The 27,862-nt window shown below is 39.0% G+C and overlaps 1 protein-coding gene across 5 annotated transcripts in view; it reads left to right on the forward strand.

Annotated features, from left to right (window-relative positions):
- ROBO1 (roundabout guidance receptor 1) overlaps positions 1 to 27,862 on the forward strand; it is a 742,850-nt gene that overhangs the window by 617,140 nt on the left and 97,848 nt on the right. For all 5 annotated transcript variants that reach the window (XM_064469750.1, XM_064469719.1, XM_064469728.1 and 2 more), the window contains one exon: positions 8,418 to 8,575. In XM_064469750.1, coding sequence (XP_064325820.1) covers positions 8,418 to 8,575 — 158 coding nt within the window. The remainder of the gene's footprint in view (positions 1 to 8,417; positions 8,576 to 27,862) is intronic.

Below are 27,862 nucleotides of genomic sequence, written 5' to 3' on the forward strand. Positions count from 1 at the left end.
CTGTAGCTCCTTTCAACAGAGTGAAATTGTATACAACACCAACAGAACAATAGAATAGAGTAAAAGTGTATGTAATAGCTCAGCAACGGTTTTGAGCAGCGTGGCTTTGCTGTAGTGTCTGGTGCCAACAAACGCTGTTCTTAGCTCTGCTGTTATTTAGAATTAGCCACTCAGCCGTATGAAGTGCCTGCATCTTGCACCTTCTGACTGATGTTTCAGGCTTGACCTCAGATTTAATAGTGGAATATCATTTCCCAGAATATTAAAGAAGTGACTTAGCTGGTTGAGTGTGATAATAATACTGTGTATTCTCTGATATTAAAATGTCATGTTTTTCAGCCACTTTAACAGCATAATGGGGATTTTTTCATGGAAATAGGGTCCTTTCAAAAAATGTGGATGGTAGCGGTACAGTTACAACATGCTAAAAATTTGAATGCTAAGCAGAAGGACACAGCTAGAATTGTTGCCTTGAGGCAGGACCTCAGCAAAACACAGCACAGTGCATATGCAGATGTAGGGCTATGCTGCAGAAACATTGTTATCGCAGGTGTGTGGATCTTTATTTCTCTGAAAATACCTCCTCTAATAAGTTTTTGGTTTCTTCAGCATGAAAGGACGATTATAAGCACTTATACAAGCGTCGGCCATTTAAGACTTGCCTGTACTACAGAGACAGTGCTGCCAGTTTCATTGTCAAGTCTGTGGAAGAGTTGTATATCCTCTTCTAACAACACAAGTTAAGGCAAAGTAGGTTCCTTCAGGTCCGGCCTAGTGAGGGATTTTCCAGCTTAGAAACTATGGGAAGAGAGTCACATTTCAAGCCAGCATAGTTTGCTGTTTCGCAGCAACACCTTTTCAATCAATTGCATTGTGGCTCCACTTGCAGTGTCATATATCCCAGCTTTAAGTGCTCAATGAAAACTGGCTAAGTGTTTGACTCTGTCCCTGCTGCCTGTATTCCTTCCTTTATTCTTCTCCCTGGAATCCCGAGCTCCAGAACACTGGCATTTCTGTGTTGCTTTGTGCCTTCTTTCTTACAAGGGAAAGCCATTCTGCTCCTGAAATAAGGTTTGCTAAGTAGTGAAGGCAAAGACTGGCATTTTGGAGAAGTGTCTTCTCACCTTTTCTCTTTCATTGTTTGGTCCTTATATCTCTTGTCATTTCAGTTATCTCTTTATGCTTTAATTTGGAGGGCCGAGACAAGGTCTTGCTGCAGCATCTTAATCTGATTCTTCTTTTCTATTATAATCTGCATTGAAGGAAGGCTTTTGCAGCTAACAGTTAATTGCAAACTGGATGTCAGGACCTTGACTTGGAGTGTACAGAAAAAACCTTCTTTATTTACAGAACACACCCAAATCCTTGGATTTAAATATGTAAACCCTTCTTTGCCTAGGAAAAACTAATTTGTGATTTCCCAAAGACACAGTTCTTCTGTGAACTGTGTCTAAACCCCCTTGGTTTGTGTCCATAAGTCTGGAAATCTGCTGTGCTAGTCACACTAAAAATATTGTGTGTAATGAAGCGTGATTCTAATAACCCCAAAACTCTAAAATGAAATCTACAATAAAATAATAATAATAGTAATAAATATTTAGCTATTTGCTTTTTTAGGACAAGTGAATAACTGTCTCTGCAGTCTGTACAAATGAATCTGCTCTTCCAGAAGGTAAATTCTGAGGCATTTTACAGGTAGTAAATGCTTGTCCCAGACCATAATATGCGGAAGATGTTGAGAGGGATCACATTTTGTACACAGTCAATCAAATTAATAATTAGGTCCTTTCTCCTTATCTATTTCCAATTTTCAATCAACCTAAGGGACACTCTCAGAGTCACATGCCTGAGGCACCACAGATCCTTCAGGGTTTAATTAGGAATCCCAGTGCGGCAGCATGCTCTCTCAGGCCTGTCAGTTACCCTTCTCACAGGAGTTAAAATTATTCTTCATATGACTTATCAGATTTGGCCATTTAATTGATTCCCAATTCATCATCTAATTCATTTACATTTTCCTTTCCACACATGGAAGTACTGTTACGGGATGACAGTTACGTTGCCTGGTAAGATTCCTGGCAATACTTAAAGCCCAAATCTTCAACTAGTGAAATAAAATCAGACTGACTGTGAGTGGTTTCCATAAATTTTGTAATTATCGTCAGTAACTTTCCGTTTTTACAGAAGTCTTTTTTAGAACCTGCTCCTTAAGCTCCATATTAACAATTGTAAATTTCTTAATAACTGAATGAAAAATAATGAATGGCAATAAATGCATTTATTTTAAAGTCTTTATATGTATTCAGTGTGTTTATCACCAAATGCCTCAATATTTAATGGCTTCTGCAGTGTAGCCTATCACTTGATTCAAGCTTATCGTTTGTATTTGTCATAAATTTTAAAAGATGTGATCCAGTAGGTGCAGTGCTCCTTGATTTCTTTCTACATTAATGGTTTAGAAGCATGCAGGTGTTACATTTGCTAACATGTATTGCTTAATGTAATAAGGAATGACACTTTTTTCCAGAGAGGGTAACAGTTGACCTTCAGTAGATATTAAGATCCGGGTTTGGTGGTGCTGTATAAATAGCAATCAATCAAAAACAGCGCTCTGTGGAGAAAATACATTTTAAAACAATTTGAAGGTTACAGTAATTGAGGCAGTGCATTTTGTTAACATTTTAGAAGTGATCTAATTTCACTGCTGCTGTTTCATACATCTAGCTGCAGCTTATGATCAGTCTCTTTACATTGACCAGTCTCTCATCTCTGGAAACCTATTCAGTGTGAATTCTTAGGCTCTGTAATCGGGGAAGTCCTGAGTCACAGGAGGGCTGGCTCTCTGGGAGAGAGAAACTGTTAGGCCACGTGTCTAGTTTCTCTTTGATTATGGGTTCACAGGATTAACCTTCTGAATCCCATTTTTTGTTTTCCTAATCTTACAGCATTTTACAGCAAGTGCACATTGTTGTTGTTTTGTTCTTTGTATTAGATGGAAACTTTCTTTGAAATGCCGTTGTTTTGTTTGGGGGGATGGAAAAGAAACATTGAAATACTTGTTATAAATTTACAGGAATTAAGATAATAGAATTGGTGGGTATTAAAACAATTTCATGGGGGTTTTATAACAAAATTAGTCATAAGGCAGGGCAGTGGGCCTTGAGTAGGGTTACACTGCTCAGCTTTAGCACATGGTTTCATGTTGGCACATCTTTGTTTGCTAGGAGGAAACTTGCTCATTAGTTGAGGTCTGGTTGTTTTGTAAAGCAATGGGAGGAGCAAGCATTTCTTCTATTTATTTCACTTTTCCAGATTTTTGAGGCACGTGCTACAATACAAAGAAACATTTAAATTATCTTCGTGCTGAAAGAGTGGAAGTTGTTGGGATCTCTTCAGTTGCCTAATTGTGTGACACCATGGCTCACTGATCTCAGTCAACAGCTAGCCTTGCAAAATAGGGTGCTTTCTTCTCCAGTGCAATGCAGGAGAGTTAGCAGGATGCAAGTCTGGATGATCTCTTTTAGAAGAATTAAAATGGATTAAGATTGCCTTAATCTGATAGTGAAACTGCACCCCAAACTTCTTCATTTCTCTCTCTTCATCTGTTCACCAGGTGACCATGGCTGTAATATCTTAGTTGATTAGGGATCCTGGATAGATTTTGGTGCGCTGCTTTGAACTGATGTAGCATGAAGTGTGTAGCCAGTCTGACTAGAATAGACCTGTAATCAAAATTTCCAGGAGATTTTCTTAGTTCCAGTTCTTAAACGATACCACCTGTTAGGGCATGATATCCGCAATGTATGATGGTAATTAGTGCGTTCCTTACAAATTCATTCTTTTCACTTACTGACTAAAGCTTTCTGGTTGGTTTCCTTTTTCTTGTGTTTTGCTTTGTTTTTCTTTATTGCCTTTGAACTAGATCACAGTTATTTAACGATAAACTCTTTACAATAATCTTTCTTAAATATCTGCAGTGTGTATATGCAAAACCCACCTGCCTACCTACCTCCCATTTCACCCAGTAATGACTCCCTACTCTTTTTCATAGTAGCCAGCGAAGAACTTAAGAAAAAAAAACCACCAGTTGCCGCATTTTGAAAAGCACTGTTTAGGGTTTACACAAAAAATACTGTCCCTAATTACGTTGCTTGTCAGTAAAAATTTATCCTCAAGTGATTGCTACTTCCCTTCTGCTCTGGGAAAGAGTCTCTGGAGAAAGTGTAATTGCTTTATTGATTGAATAGTACATGGTTTTAAATAGTTGTATGAGTAGATGACTTTTAAAGTGGAGTTACAGAAGTTACTCTTGAGCCTGATGAGTTCAGCAAGTGTAGCATAAAAATGTTTTCAGTACAAGCACAGGAGTTCAGAGTTTACACAGCAAGATTATGGAGTTGTCCTACCTGTGCATTGGCAATACTTGTGATCCTTATTCATTGTATTTTAGAAAATATTAGAGTAAAATGTTAGAAAACATTACCCATAGTATGGCAGAAATGGGGGGAGGTGGTTATATCTATAAAGATTCTACACAGAATTTGTTAAAAAAGGAAAAAAGGCAAGCATCCACTTAATTCATCTATTTTCATTACAGCTGCATATAGATAGAAAGAGGTGCATGTGGTGAAATTTGGCCCTTTGGTGACTGAAAGCACATGCTCTACTAGATTACAAAGTATACTTCCAATATATCTTCAAAAGGAAATATATTCTCAATTTACAGTGAGCCTTGACTAGGAAGGACAGAAAAGAAAAAATGATATTTTTTTAGTAAGGGAAAAAAATTAAATTTATAACTTTATGCAAGATTGCCAGGGCCTGAGGCAAAAAAACAGAGCATGTATCTACTTTACAGCTGCAAAAATAATTACATGATGACTATCTGTGGGGTAATCTCTAATGGATTACATTTTGTTAGCATTTAATTATGTAATGTTAGAGCCAAAATAATTAATAGTAAAAAAAAAAAAAAAATACTTGTTTTGATATATCTGTGGCCTGAACCTTTGATGTCCTCCTAAGGCATTCTGTTATGCACTAGTTAATTTGTGAAAGCTCTTAGTTTACAGACAAGGTACTGTGCTTGTAAAGCTGATCTGAGACTAAGGAGTGTAGAAATTACTGAAGTAATTTGTTTTTATTATGCAAGTACTGGACTTCCTTGCGGCTTCAAAGGTGCTAAAAGCCATCTGAGGTGCTATCTGATAGGCTTTCCTCTTAGATTTATGAGATCTTTCAGACTTGAAAAGCACTTATGGCTTATTAAGATCACTTCACTTGATTTTTTTTTTTTTTTTTTTTTTTCCAAACTTAAGGGCACTTCTTTTTATATATGTCTTAGCTTTATCCAAGTGATACAATCTTCAGCAGCAACAAGAAGCTTCTTGGTCAAAACACCCCTTTTATTGAGTTGCAGTAGGACTGTGGTGTAGCAAATAAATTCTGCTACGCTTTCATGTGCTGTTGGCACTGGGAACTGGATACATGGGGGTTTTTTTAGTAACATGGTAGAACATCCGTTTCATCTTCTTTTATGTTCTTTAGTTTGGAGAAGTGAAAAAAAAGAGGTAATAATATGACCAGTGGCTCTAAGCCGCATCAAGTCTCTATTAAAGTAAATAGAAAAAATTCTTTGACTTCAGCAGAAACAGTGTCAGCCCAGCCAGTTATGCTCCATGATTTACTGTATCTGGATGGCTTCAGGGCCGCTTGGGAACAGAAGAAGTTGCATCTGGTTATTAATGTCATATTCAGTATAAATGGAATAAGTATATATAAGGTTTTCAGTACATGTGAGCAGTATATTAGCGCTCCCATAACCAAAATAACTGATGTGTCTGATTTTGATGCATAAGTATGTAGGGGAATGTAGTAAGGAAGCGCTAAGAGAATGCACGTTAAACTTAATAAAGTTTTGTTGAAAGCAGAAGGGAAGCTAAAGGACTGGTCTTGACTTACCTTTCTGAATAACTAAAAATTACATCATTCCCCTTTCTGAAAACATACTATTTCCTCTAGCTGTAACCTGGATTAATTTTATAGCTGAGAACATTGTCTATTTTCCCTAGCCTGTTTGCTTTTTAGAGAGAGAAATTCTTTGTTCTTAGATGGAGTATACTTTCTCAGGTTTTTGTATACCAAGCAATAGGCGTGTGGGGGATTTTTTGGTTTGTTTTGGGGTGGTTGGTTTTGGGTTTTTTTGTGGGTTTAGTTTTTGTTTTTTGGGGGTTTTGGTTTTTTTAAATAAACTTTCTAGACTAGGTCTGTTCAAGAGACCTAGTTCATACAAGAGAACATGTTCATCCAACAGCTCTCATTGTTACAGACTAGATGACCTCCAGAGGTCCCTTCCAACCTAAATTATTCTATAATTTCTTCATTAAGTCCTGTCATTCTGCTGTGTTAATTTGTATTGTTAAAAGGATAGAGACATTTGATCATTGATTATCCTCTTTCAGTGCATCAGTATCTCCTGACTCCAGGGCATTCCAAAACCTCAGTAATTGAACTGAAGTATTTGGAATGATAGTGCATCAGTATGGAAGGGTATTGGTAAATTCAGATGACGTCTTGTGAGGTCTACAATATACTTCAGTCTTGTTGGTACACAGATGTTCTTTGCTACTTTCAGAAATTATATCAGTTTCTAGAACAGTGGTAAAATATCCTGTATTTATTGCTTTTGATTCCCATCTACACTTCTGTATCAATCTGGAACTTCCCCTGTTGTGTATTATGTTATAATAAGCCAAGGGGGACACACAGGCCTGCGACCGTAGCTACTGAATGGTAGGGTGTCCGAATCTAAGGTAGATGTACTTGAGAAGAAAGAAGATAGTCCTATTGATTATTGACAGGGCTATTTGCCAATAATCCTCCAAAACAAAGGACTGCAAGTCATTTTTGCTCCCTCCCTTCGTTTTACATTATACAGCATTGCAGAAAGTAGGTGTGAGAAAGGTATATCCCTCTGTCCCAAAGCAGATGACCCATTTGCCCTCAGACCATTTTAAAATGTCTTAACAGCATGAAAGACCTTATAGAGAGGAATGGTTTGGTGACAGTGCTCCTGCCAATCTGTAAGCACACCCACATTCCTTAATGTCTAACAATAAATCACACCTCTCTTTGAAGCAGCATTAACAACCAAACCATTATTCAGCAGCGAATGTCCATAGATCTGTGGTCTGTGGCTTGGGGATATATTTTTTTGCTGCAGATTCTTGGCACTAATTACTGTTGACACAAGATTGTTGCAGGTAGCAAGTGACAGATAGCTTTGTCAAAATCCTAAAAGTCCTTTGGTTGTAATGTACTTTCCCGTTACCATATCCTTTGTTCAGTGTGGATGGTGTAACAGCAGTGGAGAGGACTAGAATGGTATATTTGTTATCATGTGAGTTATTTATTTTTAGATTAAACCTAATGCCACTTACTTGTAAGGCTTAGGAATGCTATCATTCTGTTAAAGTGTGTCCCTGTGTAGTGGTCTGCTGAGCACACTATGATGTCTCTCCTCTCCCAAAAAGAAAAATAATCACAAAGCTATTGATAAAATTCATAGTAGGTGGTTGGAGGGAGCTAGAGTTTCCTAGGCCTGGGACTTGGCCAAATGATGAGAAAGAACAAATTCTAGTAATGAAGCCACAAAAAAAAATTTTCCGTCTTTGAAAAGGTAGTAAAACTTACTTCTTCCAAGTGGAGGTTGTGGTTCTGGCTCAGGCTAAGGGATGACTCATAGGGATCAGGAATTTTTCCTTTTTTCCCTTGAAAAAGAACGAGCCATATTGCAAAGATGAGTTTGGCTAAAGCTGCACAAATGTTTGGTGTTCTATAATGTCATCTAAGAACTGGGAGGTTTAGCTAGTTTGTTCACCTTTGCCATAAATTCAGGGGTAGGTGCAATTCATATGGCCAGTGGCCAATCCTTAAGCAAAAACCTTTGAGTTATTGGCAGACTGACCTTATCTCTCAGAAAAAGAGGGGCAGAAAGCAATCTCTGCCGTGCTTCTTCCCAAGTGACATTCTACCTGAGCAGAAGACATTGTGCCTTCTTCAGCTGTGCTAGGAAATCTCTGCTCACACACTGGGCAGATGCTATGCTAAATACAACCCAGTGAGGCAGCTCCTCTGTGTGGACTGTCCCATGTCTGTGTCAGCCTTTCACCTCTGTCTGTGCTTAAGTCTTCACTTGTATGTTGGAAGTTAAATATGAATTGTACGTGGGTTTTCTCTTTCACTGTGTGGAAGTACCAGAGATCATCTGCAGATGCCAAATGAAATTCATTAACTAAATTGTTCATCAATATAAAGTACAATGGCAACAGGGACCATTAAGCACCAAAACAAAACACTTTGCTGTGTTATTGGTGTATTGTTGGGTAATTTTTCATTTATTTTATTTATTCTTTCAGTTCTACGGGACGACTTCAGACAAAATCCATCGGATGTAATGGTAGCCGTGGGTGAACCTGCAGTGATGGAATGTCAGCCCCCAAGAGGTCATCCAGAACCCACTATATCGTGGAAAAAAGATGGGACCCCTCTAGATGACAAAGATGAGAGAATTACAGTAAGTATAATAAGTTTTTCAAACAACACAAAAATCAACTAATGTAAAATTACCAGTCTCTTTAGCGTGTGGGCATCCAGCCATGCTGTACTTTCTAGGATCTGTCCTTCACTTGCCTCAGAGGCAAGGTGAGTTTGCATTTCGCTTAGAACGTGTCCTCTCTCTTCCTACTTCATTCCAGGGCATACATTTGTTTGTTGAAGAGGACCATGCAAAACCTATGTTCTTCTCTTCCTCAGAGGAATTAGAAGCTTGCGGAAATAAAATTCATTGTATTTGTCACTGTCCTATAATTTTCTTCCCTTTTATCCACTTACAAATTTCTGCAACCTGTAATATCTGCCTCCCTTGGTTAGAAAGAGGAACTACTAGTAGTCTAGGTGAGACCACCTTTTGTAATTCTGTTGAAAAGAATCTGTGCAGGAAGATTGTGGTAACAGAAAGGATAAGAAGGGTTTGGGGATATAGTCACATTTCTTTACAGAGGTGGTGGCTTATCCTGCCCTCTCAAATTCAGCTATTTTCTCATTACAGGTGGTGTTAAAACTCTTTTGTACCTGTAGCTATGCTGAATACAGTGCACGATTATTCAGAGTATGGGTAAAGCAGCTTCTCAAAACAGAAAACTATCTGTCTTTCAATTTCTGACATGTGAAACAATAAGCTATTGAGCCTAAATGGCTTGAAGAAATGGCAATGAAAAGTGGAGTTCAAAAATCATTTATATGCTGCCAACATGGTGATACAAAACATCTTTCCATATGGTGAGAAACCGTATCATCTGAAAGCACATACCATATAGAATCCTGTTGGTACTGAGAGGATTACAAGCGTAAAACAAGATCAGAGGCACATACGATTTATATACCTCAACTGTATACTGAAATGAGGGAGATCTTGAATGGAAGAACACTTAAACCCCAGCAATCTGAGTAAAAAATTACCTTTTTTTTTTTGAGATTTAAATTGCCTGTTGTTCCATTTGTTTTTCACAAACAAGACAAAGCTCAGGCATTCCATAGTTGTGGTGTATGCATACATTTAAATTTTTAAGTACCCTACCAAACCTTTACTGATTGCTGGCTGTTAACTCAATTCCTCCAATCTACTTGCTAAGAACTTGCAATTTCCTTTTCAAATCTCCTTCCCACTGTGACAAGTCAATTGACCTGAGATAAAGGGAGGATTCCAGTGCTACTTTTTTTTCAGGAAATGCTTTCCTGAAATGCCTTTTTTTTTTTTTTGCTATAGTTTATTCTCTTGAAGGATTTTCAGGTGTTGCCTATTAAGTACATTTCTTTCGTTATACATGAAAACTGCTCTTCCTCCCAGCTGCCGGAACAAAGACGTACCCAGAACAAAAGCAACTGTTACTGACTGGCAGTGCCACCTGTCTTTATTAAAACTGTGCTTAGGATGGAATAAAGACCCTCAGTTTGATTTTCTTTTCTGGTGATTGTATCGAATACTCACCTACATAGTATTCTTTCACCATGACATCTGGTGGAGTTATCTTGCATTATCAGTTTCTGTTTCCAAAAACCAACAAATGAAAATGAGTTTTGGTATAGGTGTAGATATACCCTTGTTTCACGTGCCCTAATGGGTGTTTGTTTTCAGAGGTGTAAATTAACAGTGCTGCGATAGCTAGCCCAACTGCATTCATTTACGTCATATTTGCCTGGCATTGTCTTAAGCAGCACGATTAATATCATGGCTGCCTTCTCACACAGGCAAGAGACATTGTAATGCAGATTTGCATCGACTTACAGCTGTAGCAGGATCTTGCCAACTGGATAAAGATGCATTCAGATGCAAGTCTTAACAGCTTTGCAGTAGCCATCTGTATTATCTTGCTAGTGGCTGGGAGGCACGGGGAGACTGGGACCTGGAGTGGACAACATGCTAAAAGACAGATGGGCAAAAAATATCAATTTTGAAACCTGACTTAGAATTATTCCATTTCTGTTAACTTATCTCCTTTAGGTCATTTCCAACAAGAACATAAAGAATTAAAAGGGTACAGCAGCTGAAATAAGAATGAAGATGTCAGGTTTTAAGTGATTAGATTTCATTTTTACATTAAATCAACCCTTTTGAAAAGAAAAAAGGAGGTTTTCATACAAGTTCCTATATTTAAAATGAACACATACACTCACTTGATGGCAAAATTGTCATTGACTCACTGAGACTAAATTTCAGGTAATGTAGTTTACAGGTGTTAACTTCTTTTTAAGCCTTGAATTTATGAGATCAGGAAACAGCAAACTGTGTTGGTATTCAATATATTTGTAATGCCAGTGGGCATTTAATCAATGAAAATACTTTAGTGGCTCCACTTCTAAAGCATTTCCAGTTGTTTTCATTCTTGAAGGCTTGTTGATCTTTGACTCATTGCCATTTTAAGAGTTCTGTAAGTGTCAAAGGCCGTTCAAAGCACTTCATATTAATGTTTTCCCTTCTGACAAGAGATTTAAAATGAACATTAAGATTGTACTTCTTTTGGAATAAGGGATGATGCTTGACACCTCTTTTTTGATTCATATCTATACTTTCTTCAAAAGGCGATATGTCCATGAAGCAACCTTGTTTTTAATATATGGAAGCTTTTTTTTTCTTCTCTGAAATGACAATGTTGATCTTTGAGTCAGTAGAACTGGGCTTTCCAGACTGAGTATTAAGGGTGCCAGAGAAACAGAGGTGGTAGCTTGGTTCCTGACAGAGTTTGAAGCAAGAGATGTAGATAAGCAGCAGTTAAATAAGATCCAAGTTAAGGCACAACTTCTTCTGGAATGCAATAAAAAGAAAATACTATTTTGTCCTGGTAGGGTTAAGGAAATGGATACGTTTATGTAGGTGAGATAATAAAAATCAAAGTAGTCTTCGCATACTTTTGGTCCATTTGTATGGCAAATAAATGTGCTTTGAAGAGAAATACACATATATGTTTTTCAGGTTATAACCGGTAGCAAATGGAACAAATAAGAAATTAAAATAAGGGTACGGGCACAGCTATCTGTGATGGGGATTATAGAAACAGACATTTTGTCTGAGCACAGCTCTGCCAGTACTGCTCAGTTTTAGCCCAAGTCAGACTTGGTGTAGGCTCTTCAGTGTACACATGTCCGCTGGGTGTGTCTGATGAGGAGCCATCATCAAAACATTTTTTTTTTCTCTCTGCTCTTGAGTACGTTGCCTATAAACAGTTCTCTCAGTGCATTGGAGCTAAACGTAATTTTTCTCATGTGTATTCTTTACACCACAGTATGAAAGCATATGCTTGATGTGGCTAATCCCCCTCCGTATATTACAAATGAAGCGGGAACGAGAGTCTTGCATGTGAAGCAAATGCTTATCTTTAACTTAATTTGTTGAATTGAAAAACAGTTATCATGAGGCCAGAGCAGAACTACTGTGATTCTGTGCTCATCTAGTTAATTTTTCTCTTGGGATTACTGCGGAATCAAGAATCCCTCCTAGAATATATACATAGCTGATAAAGGAGTGCTTCAGTGCAGTCCATTGAATAGCTCTAATTTCTCACTGCAAACAATGTAAAAATAAAATGTACTTTTCCTATTTCTGAAATGTTCTGTCTGCACTAGGAGAGGCTGTGTGACTCTCCTCCTGGAGGTGAGACAGAATGCAGAAAGAAGATGCAATTCCTTCTCTATGAGTAAGAGAGAAGGGAGCTCACCGGGGTGGGGAAGTTCCTCATTCTGTTTCCAGCCCTTAGCAGTGTTTATGCATTTGGAATCGCTGTCTTGCCAGGTGAAGTTCATAGACCTGCGAATTGCTTGGAGCGAGGGTCTAGGCCAGGACTCTGGGCTTCTAGGTATCCTCACCAGGAACCTGCCTCCTTCCAGCCCCATCAGTCTAGCCATCTCCTTTGCATGGCAGCCCAGTTTCATTAGGATGGAGCCCCGTGTTTCAGGCACTTAACTTGGCACCAAAAGCTATGAGTTTGCATTCCCTCGGGCCGAGGAGGAAGTACAGTCAGTCTCATAGTTTCTGCCGACTCCTGTAATCACTGCGCTCGGTCTTTCCAAACGTATTTTGTCTAGATGCAGTTCGCAGGAGCATCAACGGCCATGAGTACCATTAGCAATCACTTGCTTGGGCACTCAGCAATTGCAGTGAGTATTGGTTGCTTGTAAGCCTGTGAATATTTCCAGTGTGCCTCCATTCACTTCTTAGCCATCTTCCTGTTGTATCCCAAAACCTCCCACTACTTTTCAGATGGTGTCCCCACTGCCGTCCTACCACACACCACTGCAATGAAATTTTCACCTCATTCCCTGTCCATTTCCTCCATCTCACAACCTGCCCTTGCATCCACCCAGCCTTTTTCTCCCACCTGCCTAGCCCCAGTCTATCATCTGATTAGTGCTAACTGCTTGTGTGGAGGTAACAATTTGGAAGCTCAGATAAGCAAAACCTCCTGCTGGATGCTGTAATGTAAAGGCACTCTTCCTCTGGCTGTTGATGTAAATGGCTGTGATTTGTAATGAATGCGGCGTTGTCTGTGTTAGGTTTGCTCAGAGCTTCCCTTAAGGAACTGTGTTGCTGCTCCATCTTCTTTGTGAATCCCAAATGCAATTGCCTGAATATAAGATGCTGACATCAGTAATCTAACCAAGATGGTGGGGCCTTTGAGCATATCTTTAGGCAAAAACTGGCAATAATTACAGACTCAGGAGCACAAAGTGTTCAAAGAGGATCTTGTTGGATCTCCCATCTCCACGGCAGAACCTCTGTGCACTTTTGGGCCTCTCTCTTAATTTGTCTCCTATTTTAGGGGCAATGACTGCATAATTAACAAAGTCTCGATTAAAATCAGAATGCAGTCAGAGTGCCTTTAATTATCAATACTTTCCCAGTGGGAGAACGTATACATATCTTGCATAAGCTCCGGAGCAAGTTGGTGTTTGAGCAAGGCTTGGAGGTCAGGGTTTCACAGCTTCTGTTGTTACTGCCCCATGACTAGTAGTAGCCCATGTGTCAGAAAGCTTCCTAATTGTTCCCATGAAGCCATCATGTAGGTGGTAGAAGAAAGAAGCTGTGCATACTGAACATAAAATTTTAATAGCTAAAATCTTTTACATATACGTGAAAAAGGGTGCCAATACCTAAAAAAGAAATCCTTTGTAATTGAACACAAAAAGCAAAGCTTTTGCATTGAAACTTTGGTGCAGCACTGTGATTGCAATTTCCCCCTCTTTTGTATTAACTCTTACCTATCATTTATCCTGAATCGTCCTCATTTGATTTTTAAAAGAAAAAGCTTGAGAAGCCATTTATCTTTCCTTGTTCAAGTTTCTTAGCTTTTAAGATCAAAGTTACAAGATGAATAATGCATACAGGTTTTCATTCCTTTTTTGTGTGGCTGTCTTGTGACATCAACAGTTTTGAATGACTTAGGCTCTTATTTTAGATAAAATGTAACTTGAATTCTTGATCCCTGTTTCGTTTCCTGGCCCTTAAATAGTATATCACAAATACGAAGCATTGTGTCTTGCACAATGCTATTTTTACACGAGTGAGTGATGAAAATGTTTTCTACAAAATGTGAAAACAAAGCCTCTGATCTTCTGCTGTGACAGGAAAACCTCCTTAAAGGTACCGTGCACAGGAAGACGTCTTATTTATTTGCCCCAAATTTTTTGTTAATGAATTGTCAAAGAGAACTTGGTCCATTCTTCTTGGTGGAGACTATTCACAGCCTCATCGTGCTTTGGCAAGTTTAAAACTACATAGGTGATCCCAACGTGGTCTTGGTCATGACAAGAAAGAAAAAAGAAATGGAAGAAATTACGATGCCTATCAGTTAAAAAGGAAAAGAAAAAGGGTTGTTCATATTGGAGGGAACGGTGGAAAAAGCAGAAATTAATTTGCTATTTAGGAAAGGGGCCTTTCCTTCCAAAGTTAAATTGCAGTGGGAAAAATTGCAGAGGGGAGGTGAATCAAGAAAAAGGAAACAAAACCTGATCGAATTTGTTCATGTGTGCTGTGCAGGAATAACAGGCTTAACCCTTTAAAACAGCTATGCTCCTGACACAAACCATACTGTTACAGTGCCACTCCAAATTAATTCAAGATGTTTATCCTTATTTCTTTCTCCTCTACTTCTCTTTCTTTGCTGGCCTCCTCTCTTTTTTCATTAATTTATTAATTCCTTAACATCTTAATCTCCCCAGATTACGTATTTTAGATACATAGGAAAAGAATGCATATTCCTGTAGAAGATGTAATGCTTATGGTAACAAAGTCAGTCCTGTGGAGAGCTGCGTGAAAGATCATGGCCCGGGTACACAGCACACAAAGCAATGGGGGTGAGGGGAAGTGGAGACCAAGTACCTACAGTTCAGGGTTTTATTTCATTTTAATTGTTTTTCTTTTTTGGGGGGCAGATTAAAGGGCAGGCAGCAATTTCCTATATGCCCCAGGAGGGTTAGAAAGAGAAGTGTATTTTTTATTCTGAGTCCCAATATGTATTTGTTGCCCCCCTGGCAATTTCCTTTCTTCCCAGTCCTTTTTCTTCATTCTGTCTCTTTTTCTCACTCCCTGAGAGGGTTGGCGTCCCACTCTACCTCTCTTTTTCCTTCATCTGCTGATCCCTACAACAGTAGCTTCCTTGAGGATCAAGAGCAGTTTTTGTTAATGATTTATATTTCTTCTACTATTAATATTGCTTCCTCTGGCAACACAGCTGCAGCTGCTGTGAGTTAACTTGGCACTCCAAGGGGAAAAAAAATGTAGAAAATTGTTAAAAATATTTTGGAACCACATAGCTGTCCCAGAGGATAGTGAGAATGGCTCTAAACCCTGGTATTTCTTGCTCTTATTTATCCCAAAATGTGATATTGTTTTTTCTCTGTTCACACTTAAAGCTGTTTCAGGGTCCCTGTTGCTCCTGCTGGAGTCTCTGTGTTCTCCAGATTCCACAAGCCATTCAAAATGTGCCTTCTGGATCATCTCCCTTGCTTTCTGTTCTGACCATGGCATGTGCTTCTGTTGTCTCCTGCATTATTAGGGCACCTTTCCCATCTTCCTTCTCAACTCTCTCTGCATGCCTGCCGTTTCTCCTGCTGTTTCTAAACCACTCAAGCTTCCACATCTGCACAACCGCTCTTTCTGTGTTAAGGCAGAGAGTTCTCAGGGTATCTTCTGCCGCGCTGCTACTTCCCCTGTCATTTTTTTTATTATCACAGGCATATCTGAGCTCTTTTCAGTGGTACATTAATCTTTGATTTGCATTTATCACATCGTTTTGTACATTGTGGGTTCTTTGGTTGAGCCCTTGGAAACATAACATCTTCTACAGAGAACCCTGCTCATCTTGGAAGGCTGTAAAAAATCTGACTAATAGCCTGGGCTAACAGAAGGAAGAGAAAATATCGGGCAATCTTTCCTTTTTGTCTTCATTTTCCGCTTTCTCTTCCTCCATCCTATTTGGAGTCTTACTGTACTCGCATCATTTTTCAGACTCAGCTCTTTGAGGTGAAACTTTTCATCTCTAACACATCCATGAGTAGTTTCCAACCCTGACCACAGCCGTTAATAGTGACAGATTGTATTTCTACAAGTACTGAGGTAAACATGGATTGAAAATCCTAACCTATTACAAGATTCTCTCCTCACAGCTTTTTGCAGGTTTGCCATTTTAAAGCGCATAGCTACACAGACTTCGTCAGGCAGATGTGAGCTCATTCAGTTCGCTCTTTGAATCGACCAGAAGCCATATGGCAGCGGTTAATGTGGCGCCAAGCCTGAGCTAATAAGCCCTGCTGAGAGACAGGCTAGATCGCTCCGGCACAGTATTATACTAATATGGCCACACAGCTTCTGTTGCACTGAGGGTAAGGGCAAAATGAGCTTGTGTTGGCTTGGAGTCTCCACGTGCCAAGCCAAAGTAAATGGCCTGAAAACGCCCGTGTGGACATTCCCTTCCTTCTCTATAGCTCTTACAATCAACTGTCCCAAACACTTCTTTAGGGGACAAGATGTTTTCTCCATGAGCGTGATGTTTGCTGCAAGAAAATGGTGAGGAAAAAGCCTGCTAGCCAGTTAGTCTAAAGTGTTTGAGTTATGCTCAATGACTGGCATTGTTTTAATTAGTTTAAAAGTCTCATTATTAACCCAGAATCTCCTCTGCAAGGTTGCTGAATGAAGTGTAGGACAGGGTAAACCATGCATTAGTTCACACTTGATGTGATGCATCTTTTCAGTGGACATCTCCAAAGGTTAATGTTGGTCTGTGGAATTAGTGGGAAGGGAAGGAACACCATGACACAGGGCAAAAGGGTGGCCCAGTGTCAAACATCTGTGGACTGGGGAGGACACCAGGTTCTGTAGGCTTTTGCTGGTTATCACAGACTAGATTTTGGATTTAGGACCTGACTGACTTTGTGTGTTCTCAAGGGCACGCCCGGTAATAGTGTAACCTACTGTATGAGGTTACGAGATATATAGACTGTGTTCACACTAACCAAAACTACTGGAATTAAGACTCATCCTAATTCAGCATTAGATTAAAAGGTTCATTATGGCCATTGAACTGCTGACATTTTAAACCAAGTTATTGCTGATCATATTGTCCCTATAGCTAAGAGTATCTGTTCTTTCTGGTTTTTCTCACAACTTTCAAAAACGTTCCTTTGTATCAGTGATGCGCATTGCTTCAGCTATTTTGTCTTCTCACTACATAAAATGTTAGGTGTTAGACATGCATAACTATGGTTTCTCAGTATTGTTTCACTCCTTTAATGTGAACTAAGTGTGTATTTTTCTGTGCTTTACTTCATTTTATCCTGATTTCTACTCCTAAATATAAAAGTAAAGTGAAGAAGAATTAAGTTCTTTTGCAGATACTCTGTGAACTTTAAGGAATTTGAAAACTCCTCACTGAGTCAAAATTCTCCACGGATTTCTTTTGTCCCTAGTCATGAACTGATGACCTAGATAGTAAAAGAAAATAAACGCCTGCAGCAAATAGGCTATGTGTAGGATATCTGAGTTTTGAGACTTCCACAGGCCTAGACATTAGACTACCAGGATTTTCTTGTTGGAATGGTTTACTGAGAGTTTTGAACCTCTGGGACCATCTGAAATTATAGAAATGGAGTCTGGGAAGCTTCTCCTTAAAAAAATAATAAAAAACCAGGTGGTTGTTATCTCAGCCTAGGTTACTTGAGCTATCCAGAGCGTGTAGGACTTCAGGATTTCAGTGGTTAGGAACAAAGGTGATTTATTATGCTGAGGAAGTAAATTCTTTGTTTTGTTTGGCTGACAGTCTAGTTGTTGGGTTTTTTTGGGATGGGTAAAGGAGATGAAGAAAGGATGTGGGAGGGAAATTATTTCTTCATTCATTTTATTCTCTTAATGAAAAAGAAACATTTTTGTTTGGTTAGTTTTTTAAATGGTCAGGAAAGGAGCCTTTGCTTATATTACACACAATAAAGATGAATATTGGGTTTAGAAAGTTAATTTTTCTCCTCCCCTCCCTTCATCGGCTATATGGAAATCCTACACATAGAGTGTGGACATCTTCCCCTAAGTTAAAAATCCCTTTCTGGAGACACCGTTCTTCCCAGCCCCTTAGGGACTGCTGTACTGTCTGCCTTCTCCAGTTCCTCATCATGAGCAAAAACAATGTGAAGCAAAGCAGTATTCAAATAATCAAACTTTGAAAGCCTTTTTGAATCTGGCACACTGAACATTAGTACTCATGCTAGGAAGCATGCACACTGTGTACAGCAGAGTAGAGTTCAGTCTGTTGGACATGGGACTTAAGATCCCTACAGATCTTCTGTGGTCCAAGTTTCTTTCATGCAGACTTCAGGATCTGTGAGCCTTTTACATTATTTTTTACTGTATTTAAGTTTACTTTATACACATATACAGAGGTATTTCAAAGTATTTTTGAGGTGTTATTGAGGCACTATTTCTGAGACATTACAGAGTATTATTTGTGGTGAGTCTATATCAGTGAAGTGAAGCAATGCAGCTCCTCACTGTGTTCACTGTTTTCCAAACACTGAATTTGGGGGGAAGGAAAAAAATACATTCTTGTTCTTGAAAGTCTCTAGTGGACCTTATAAATTTGATTGTTCTTGGCATTTTTTATATTCCTAGTTGCTTGCACACCGCAGCAGCCACATGTTGTCACTTAAAATCTAAATATCGGATAACTGCTAACTGAGACTTTATTGTGTATCATGCTTTTTTAGGAATTAGTTTTGTGAAGTAAAAATGACACTAACTCTAAAAGCATGTTTAATAAAACCTCAACAATCTATGTGCTGAGTTTGCACATATTATGTTCTCATAATCAAAAGAAAAATGTAGAATAAAAATAGTGGAGAAGAACAGTGCCCATTTTTGGAGCCTTGAACAGATGTAAATGATTAGAGCTTCTTGTTTGGTTTGCTTTGATTTTTTGGTCTAGTTTTTGAAAGTTCTGTCAACTTCATTTTTGCTTATTTCACTTTGTTTGGATAGTTTTGCCTTACTGAGTTTCCTGTGATGCTTCTGGTTATGTGAAAAGTCTAGTCCAAATCACAGCACTTCAAAAATAATAATTTTTCAGTTCTTGGGTTTCCTCAACCCAACAGAGTACTTCTCTCTCTCCAGGTAATAATATACTCACAATTACTTACTGCCAAGTTCAGATATTCACCACGTGCAGTAGTGTGGGGCTAACACACACATTGCAGGGTGTTATTCCAGACTCCTGTGTAATATTATGCAGGACCAAGTCTGCTGCCTTATGGTTGCCCTCCTTAAAAAAGAAAGAAAATGAAGCTACTTTCTTTCCTTATCTAGCTGTAGGACAATTTGTGCTAATACTCCTGCTGCCTTGATCCTTTTTTTCCTCCTGAAAAATCACTATCTAACAATAATCTCTTTGGCACATGGTCACATAAAGATTGTTCTTTTATTTAACGTGGAAGCGTGGGTGGTTAGCTATACTTCAGTCTAATTATTCTCATTTTCTTCTAACTCAACAGCTTTGCTTTGCATCTCTCTTCTCTGCTGTCGTCTGCTTGCCTCTGCTAGGCCTCCTGGTTCTGGCTGCATGGGGGAGAAAAAATATATAAGATATACAAGATTTAAGAGGGGGAAAAGGGAATAAGTTCTTCCCCCTATGAGTTTAAGAGAGAAATAACCTCACAAACCTTCCAGGGAAAATAACGCTTCTTAAAAAGTAAAACTTGAGAAAGTAAAATACCATCCTGGTGTATATCTTGAAATATTTTTAGTGCTATGTGGAATATATTTAATTCTGAATATTTAATTTTAATATAATTAATTTAATTGGATGTATGCTTAAGTAACTTTGCCTTCCCTCACAAAGTGTGAAGTTTGGTTCCTTGGACACAATGATTATGACTCAAGATTTCTTAACTGTAAGTTTGTGTATTTTGCACCACTGCTTTTCCAAGGGGCTATGCCGTTCAGAACGCCAAGTTTTTGAAAGCAAAAGATGTTGACATGATGGCTTGGGCTTCCCTCCACCACAGCCCACGTTTCAGACTGCAGATCTTGCTCTTCCCATTCATTTGGAGTAATTTGTCGCTTAGGACTACTTTGAATCTGGTGTTCAGTTCGAGCATTTGTCTTGGTGTAAGACCTGATGCAAATCTAGTAGGAAAAAAATTGCTTGTTCAGGGTAAAATGTTACCATAGAAACTGCAGGTATCTGATCAAAGCTATTTTATGGTTCGTGGTGGATGTTCCAGACTCCAGGAATGAGTGGTTCTGCTCTCTGGCAAGCCTGTACACAAAATTAAAGATAAGCTGTTTTTTACCATGAGACTATACAGTCATTGCAACATGGTTTTTGAAAGTGTGCTGCAAAACATTTTCCTACAGAGAAAATTACTGAACAGTAAAGGAGAGATTGCCTTGAGGTAGAAAGTCTGCAAGCTGGGCAAAGCAGTTTGTTGGGCTGCTGCAATCTTCCTGTGTGATTTTTGGGCAAGCCTTTAAATTGTTCAGTACCTCTTGTTCAGCATTTCATGAGTCATGGAACTGAATGCATTCATACATGTAAAACAGCCTGACACTTTTGCAACAAAGCTGTGTTGTGCCACTTTGCCAAAGTGCAAAGTGTTATTACATCCTAAATCATGAATAGGCTCTTTTTTTTGTAGACAAAATGATAGAGTAATATTCTCACTTAGATACTTAGGCCATGCTCCACTCTAGGTGGTTATGGCTCTGTAATACTTGCAGGATCTAGCCCGGGTGCAAATATTTTGAGATCTCCTTTTATTTTAAAGACAACATCTCTTTATATTCTGAAGTGTCAACGTGGTTTTGAAATGATTGTCCCATGTACTCAAAGATCTCAAAAGTTTATTAATAAACTAGGAACGTAGTTATAATAGGTACTTTGCATGATTGGAACTCCTGGGAAATTTGCAGTCACAAAGACTGTGAGTAGTATTTTTCGTGAAAATACTCTTTGCACGCAACCTGAACTCTCAGTGTGGAACTCTGGCACTGCTGAAGTCAGTGTGAGTATTACCGTTGTCTTCACTGAGACCAATATTTCACCCTTCCCAAGAAAGCAGATAGTGTAATTTATAGAAAGGGAGAAGCCCCTATTTGAAGTGCTAAATGGGTTGACATTCTTTGTCTTTTTGTTCCTGTTGTTGCTGCTTCACTTCTTGTTGTTACTGGCTTGTTTGCCATTAAATTACTTCCCTTTTGTCAGCTGGAGTTTTATGGACGTACTCCATTTTCATTCTCATTTTTGTCCTCATGAGACTTTCTGCTAAGAAAATTTCCGTGTTATATGTTTAGCTGGTATCTCTTGTGTTTGTGATTTTTAAATATTAGGGATTACCCAACTGGACGTGACAGCTGTAACTCTACTTTTGTCGTAGAAAATCAAAGGCTTTGGACCACCAGTATAAGAGGCCGTCTATTGCATCTGTTATTCTGTAATGGGTTTTTCAGTGGGAGAGGAAATTTTAATTTTAGCAGTCTCGACATTTTAAGTAGGGCATGGAGGAAAAATGTTTAAAATTTGCAAAATTAAGACTAGCTGGAATAACCAGAGCAAATAAACCTGTGAGCCTGCTTTGCTAATTATTTCTGATTCGGAAACAGAAGGTAACTTTTTAAAATAGTCAGCTTCAGGATTTCACCAGGTGGAGAACTCAGTTCTCCATGCATTAACCAGCTTAACAAAGGCCATTTTCTACTGTTATGAATATGAAGTTCAGGAAAGGGGAAGTTCTTAATCTTTGTAACTTATATGTTTCTTAGACTGCAGTGTCAGTTTTACTGTGCTGCCCTGTCAATGAGTCTCAAATTCACCTTGAAGGATCACCCCCAGGGATGCCAACTGAACCTTTGACCCTTCTGTTCTGACTGTCACCAAGGTTAACACATCATTACAGCTTGTGATGTTCGGGGTACCTGTTCATTTGGAGCCTTTATCAACCTACACAGTTTCAGATAACTGAAACAGAAGCCTCAGTCTCACACTGCTGTTTCATAGGAGTATGTTTTGATGATTTTTAAGAATGAATTGTTTCTTTCTAGCTTTGTGTAAAAACAGATGTCAAATTTTAAAACTCACAGCTTTATCTCTGTTTTTCCTAAATTATTAAAATAACAACTATATGCTTATAAGCAATAATAAAAAGGTGAGGAAGCATTTTCTTTTTAAAATTGAAAATGGGCAGATTCATACCTGAACTGTTGCTTACAGTACTACATAGCTACACAGTTGAAAAGATTATGTGGTGACAGACAAATGGTCATCACTAAGTGTTGGCTTTGTGGGATCAGTTCTAGCTACTGACAGGTTAAGGACACTTTGTTTATTTGGAATTGTCCTACCAAGGTACCATATTGGATAATCAGCTTGTTACAATTAAAATGGGTTTTGAGTTGCTAACCCAGAAAACTGTATTGCAAATACTGTTCCTGTCTGGGGGACTGATATCTAGCCAAGGGAACTCTTTTGTGGGAGAAGTCTGTTGACACATATTTTTTTCCAAATACGTATTAAAATTCATTATTTTAATACATTGTACCCTGTAAATGTGCTCGTAGCAAAGTTCATATTTTTTCAAGACTGTCCTCTGATAAAACACATAGGCCATTTGATGAGCCGGATCTACTTCTGGATACTGTTTTGTGTTTGTGAAATAATAAAAGGAATGGAAACCAAAATCAGTTTTATTCTCTCTCCTACATTTTTTTCATATAACTTCCATATATTCTCATTGGAGAATGAATGCTAGCTAAAGTTGAAAAGTTTTATAAGGTAAAGATGATCTATTTATTCAGGTACAGTGGAGAATGCCAATGCAATTTTTTTCCTGCTAATTGCAGAGATTATTTTTAATCCCAAACAGCACAGAGTCTACAAGGTTTTACCTTTGTATTCTTTCCTCTTTACTTTAAAACAGGTCTACAGGCATTACACTTAGGTACCTATCTGCAGCATTCAGACTGTATACAAAGTTACTCTCTGTCATCTACACATTCAGTTGAGTTGAGATATTAATGGGACAGTGCTGTATCCTTTTCTGTCCTCTCTGTAAACTTTCTGAACACAATCTTCTAGGTAACAAGCCTTAAATCACTTATTCCTTTCAGTTAGAATTCTGGCATTTTCCACCTATGCTAACTCCAGTTAGGTGTGACCCCATGGTTTTTCCCTTTGGAAGCTTTTGAACAGTGGTTGACAATGCCACAAAAGAGCTTTCTGAAAAGGAAAAGTATTGTTTATTTAACCACATGATCATACAGAAAAAGAACCGATACTTCAAACCACTCTAATGTGTACATGCCTAGCTGATTAATTTAGCATCTAAAATTTCTTTCAGGTGGAATCCCATATGTATACCTTCTTCCCAGTCCCCACTTAATGAGCTTCTGGTTTTCCACTCCTCAAGGAAGTGTGCATCTCATTAAATCCCTCTTCCTGCTTTGGCTTTCACCTTCTCCTGTGTCTCAGGAGCAGAGTTGCTGCTTTGGGCTACAAGTGTGTCAGGCTCAGCAGAGGCTCAGTCCTAGTTCTCCACTTCAAGGTGAATTTCTCCTAAGCATTTGTTGAAACATTCCATTAGGATCATAAGTTCATACCTTTGTGGGTATGTTTCCAGCTAATTGTGCTATTAAATCAGCTTGCTGTGTGAGCAGAATGAGTCTAGATCAAAATGTAACGCACTATTAAAGGCAAGTCTAAGTACAGAAACTATGATATTTTAATATTCTATGCATAGAATGCCTGCATATCAGATTGTCCTTTTCATGGATATTTGAAAGTGTCAGTAATAATACCTATAGTACAGCATGTATGCTTTAGTTCTTACAGGTCTTGAACAAATTTTAAAATATAATAGGATTTTCCAGAATTCAGTGTTTAGAATTCAGTATTCAGGTATTTAAGGATCATTTAAGCATTTTTCTGAAATATAGTAGAAATTTTCATATTATATTCCACCAAACGTTTCCTGCCAAACTTTAGATCTGGGGAGGACATGTAGCATTTCACTGCAATACACTGCAAACCACTGAAACCATTGAAGCGAAACTGCCCCTTACCTTATCCAGCAGCTAAGGACTTCTAACTTTTGCCATCTGCTTTTGAAAAACGTGGCCAGGATGTTAGGTAGGTGAGCCTTCTAAATACAAAGGTATATCTTCTTTTCTGTTTGTCAGGCTGTGTAGTTGGCAAAGAAAAAGTAATGTCTTTAAAAGTTAAGTGTTCACTTTAGACTGAACATTCGGGTTTGTATCTGTTTTAGAAGTGTAGTGTGGCTGTTGCTGTGTTTTTAGGGAAGAAAGTTTACTATGGGAATGTAACTGCAGCTTTTAACTTCCTGTCACTGTCACAAAAAAGGTAATTCATACCAAAGGAATGGAAATCTGATCAGGTAACACTTCTAGTTTTCTGTAAAGATCACTTCCTATTCATTATGTTTCTACACATTTCACACAGATGATGTCAAAGTTTCTTACTTACATTAGGATAGAACTAGTTCAAAAAAAGGCATGCACTCAGCCACAAGAAAAACTGGGGAAATGAAAGTGCAGAGTAATTTCAATTTCTCTACCATTTTACAAGCCAGTTCCATCAATAGCCAACTGACACAAACAGGAGACACTGATTTCCATAAAGAACTTGGCCAGCTAGATCATAGTTTACTGTGCTTCATAAACACAAATGGGAAGAGTTGAGAAGCTGATATTTCCAGTGTCTAGAACAGTTTCGCCCCCCTGCCAACCACTTCTTTTTCCCTCACCTTTTCTATTGGTGCAGTTTACAATACCCTTTTAACAACAACAAACATTGTACCAGGAGTTTAAACCCACCGTAGCATCTGAGAGGAACAGCAAGAAACTCCTGCAAAGGAAGCAATTATCCCAGCATGGCTCGAGAGTCCCCCTGAATAGCCTGGGCAGCCCCCAACCGGGGGCAGACAAGAGCCAGCAGCTGCAGGCGAGGCACAGGGAGAGGCACCATTCTTCAAGCTTCGGTTGCTTCAGCATCCTTGGCTAGTCACACCGTAACCACTTGCATTTACACACGGAGCAGAGCGGTAAGCGGTTTGCTGCTCCAAAGGCGAGGGCCGAGTGGGAGGAGCAGAACCCGTAGGCAGCCTGTTCCTGCTGGCGCTGAAGCTGTGTTTCTCAGTGGCAAGCTTAGTAGTAACCCACAACCAACAACTCTCAGAGGGTATCGTAGTTGAAGGATGGCGATGGGAAACGTGTGAGCATCAGGGAGCAATGACCCCAATACAGAGAACAGAGTGTATGCTTTCTTCTGCTTGCTTGCAACCTGTGCTGGCTTATTGTAAGAGTAACAAAAACCCCAAGTAGCTCCTGGCTTCACTGTCTATTGCTAAAGATGAGCTTATATTGTATAGTCCCCTGTGGCCGAACATTTGTGAATGGACCAAGATCTGTAGTTCCTTCACTGCCTGTTGATCTGTCTGGAGGATCAAAAGTTGAGCACAGAAATGACAATAATGATGCGCAGTTGCTGTGTGGGCTGGGGAAATTGGGGGATTTGATCCTCACCTCTCTGTCCATACATTTTCCTCCTTATTCTTTGTAAGTTTACATTTTAGCATATTCCAAGCAGAGACCTTATCTGTAGCTGTAATGTCTAGCCCAGTGGCTTTTCAGTAATCCTTCAGTAAAAACGAAAGTTACAGTCAGGTTTGCTTGCGGTTGTCTGTGACTGCAGATTTTTACCTCAGGCCTGTAGCACAACGCTTGTGTGCAGACCACAAAATACAAGAAAATCTGTGATTTATGATTTGCATGTGCTGCAGTGATCGCTGATGGAAGAGGGAAATGTGGCAGATTAATATATGAATTTTGTGTTTAACTGTTCATGCAAAATGAACAGTACGGTGCATGTGTTCCTTTTTTTGAAAGTCTTAAACAAATTATGTGAAAGGTTTGATGTTTTCTCAACTCTGTATGTCCGGCATAGTCTTAGTATAAATGTTAGAGTTCTACTAAGCTTAGGCACAGAGGTAAATGCAATGAAACTGAAGCCAGGTTTATGTGCTTTTTTTGAAGCATGGTCGCATTTCTATGACGTGTGGTCTTGGCCGAAAGTCAGAGAATCGGCAGTTTTTTAGTATTTATGTTAGAAAACATTTTATATTTTTTCAAGGTTATATTTTGCAAAATATTTGTGTATCTGTGGCACTTAGTTGGTAGTGCCAACACTTCTTTGGAAGTAAATCTGATCGTAAAGCTTTGAAAGAAAATGTTTTGAATGAGAACTCAAATCTGTCTCAAAATTTAAAACTGTCAAAATATCAACTTGGAAATGTATGAAAGAATCAGCTGGATTTTTGCCACCTGTGACAAATTTTATTTGCTTAGTTTGGTGTTCTCGGTTTGTATTCTATGATGTAAAGGGCTCAGGTTTACTCCCAGAGGAAGGCAGAAATTCCTCTTCCCTTGAGAAGCTGCTGTGCCAGCTCCAGGGAGGAGAGCTTTCACAGGCAATCGAGTGCAGGAAGTGCAATGGTCACGAGAAGGATCCGGGAGCCTGTAATTCTCATCCCCTTCAGTAAGGAGCCAGCATGGACAGCCAGTCTCGGAGGGGATGTGCTGTCTCCTCAAGGCAAGTGGGAGTCTGAACCAAATCTGTTGTGTCTCAGAAAGTCACTGAATGCCTGAAGCCAAAGCAGAAAATAATGACCCGCTGGACAGACCCACACCAAGACAGAGATTGTGAATAATTCTTTTTTATTTCTATTCTCTCTTCTCAGACTGTGATGATTTTGTTGTTGTTGTTGTTTCACAATTGAACTTTTAAGTCTAGGGGAACCTTGGTTTTGCATGTTAAAGGCCTTTCAGTTTCTTGCGGGAGCTAGGAACGTCTACTTCAAAGCTCTTGATAACTTGAGTCCTGTCAGAAAGTTCCCTTTAGGAGACACTATATCAGGACCTTGGAAAATCCCTTATTTTGGCACAAAGGCTGCGACAAATCTGCACTCTGAGAAATGTCTTTCATCAGATTACAAGTCTTAGTGAAGTTTTATCTACCCATACTTCGAAGGTTTGAGGTTGAAAGTTAGGACTCTGCTGTTGGAGACTCATGCCCTGCACAGCTCCTCTTTCCTTAGGGGAAAGTAGGAAACTTCCTATCACGGAAATACACCCCATGATATCAAGTTGTCCTAAATCCACGTCATTGTCCTGCCAACATTAACTCCAGGCTTAGAAAAGACAACATTGGTCAATACCTGTTACGCCAGTTAAGAACTTAAATCCCCTTGAAATCAGCAGCAGAGCCCATACTCCTCTGAAATGGTGGTGCTACTGCTGCCCCCTGCAGCCCCCCAGTGCTGTCTGGAGGGTTTAGGCATGCTCTGCAGCATGCATAGTCACTGGGGAGTCTGGTCTGGTCGTGTAAATGGGCCCTTGTGGTCCCTGGAGAGCTGTCCTGAAACTGTCCTTGGCTTCATTCCTGGTGACTTTCGACAAAGCCACGCAGAGTGGCCTTGCATCTGTCTTTTGCAGTGTAGGCACTCTCAGTGGGAAACAGGCTACTAAATTCCTCTGTAGAATTGGGCTATGTTGTTTCTTTTATGGTTACCAGGTAGGAGTTTTTTATATGTTATAAAATTTGTGGTTTGTTAGGATTATTTTTCCATATTACGTTTGTGATACTTTAGGTAACATAATTAAAAGCTGAGAGATTTTGTGTGGCAAATTAACCCCAGCTGGTCTGGGATTTTATCCTTGGAGGTGTGTAAATAACACAGTGCTGGTGATGCTTAAAAGAAA

This window comes from Phalacrocorax carbo, chromosome 1 (assembly GCF_963921805.1).
Source record: "Phalacrocorax carbo chromosome 1, bPhaCar2.1, whole genome shotgun sequence".
Classification (NCBI taxonomy): domain Eukaryota; kingdom Metazoa; phylum Chordata; class Aves; order Suliformes; family Phalacrocoracidae; genus Phalacrocorax; species Phalacrocorax carbo.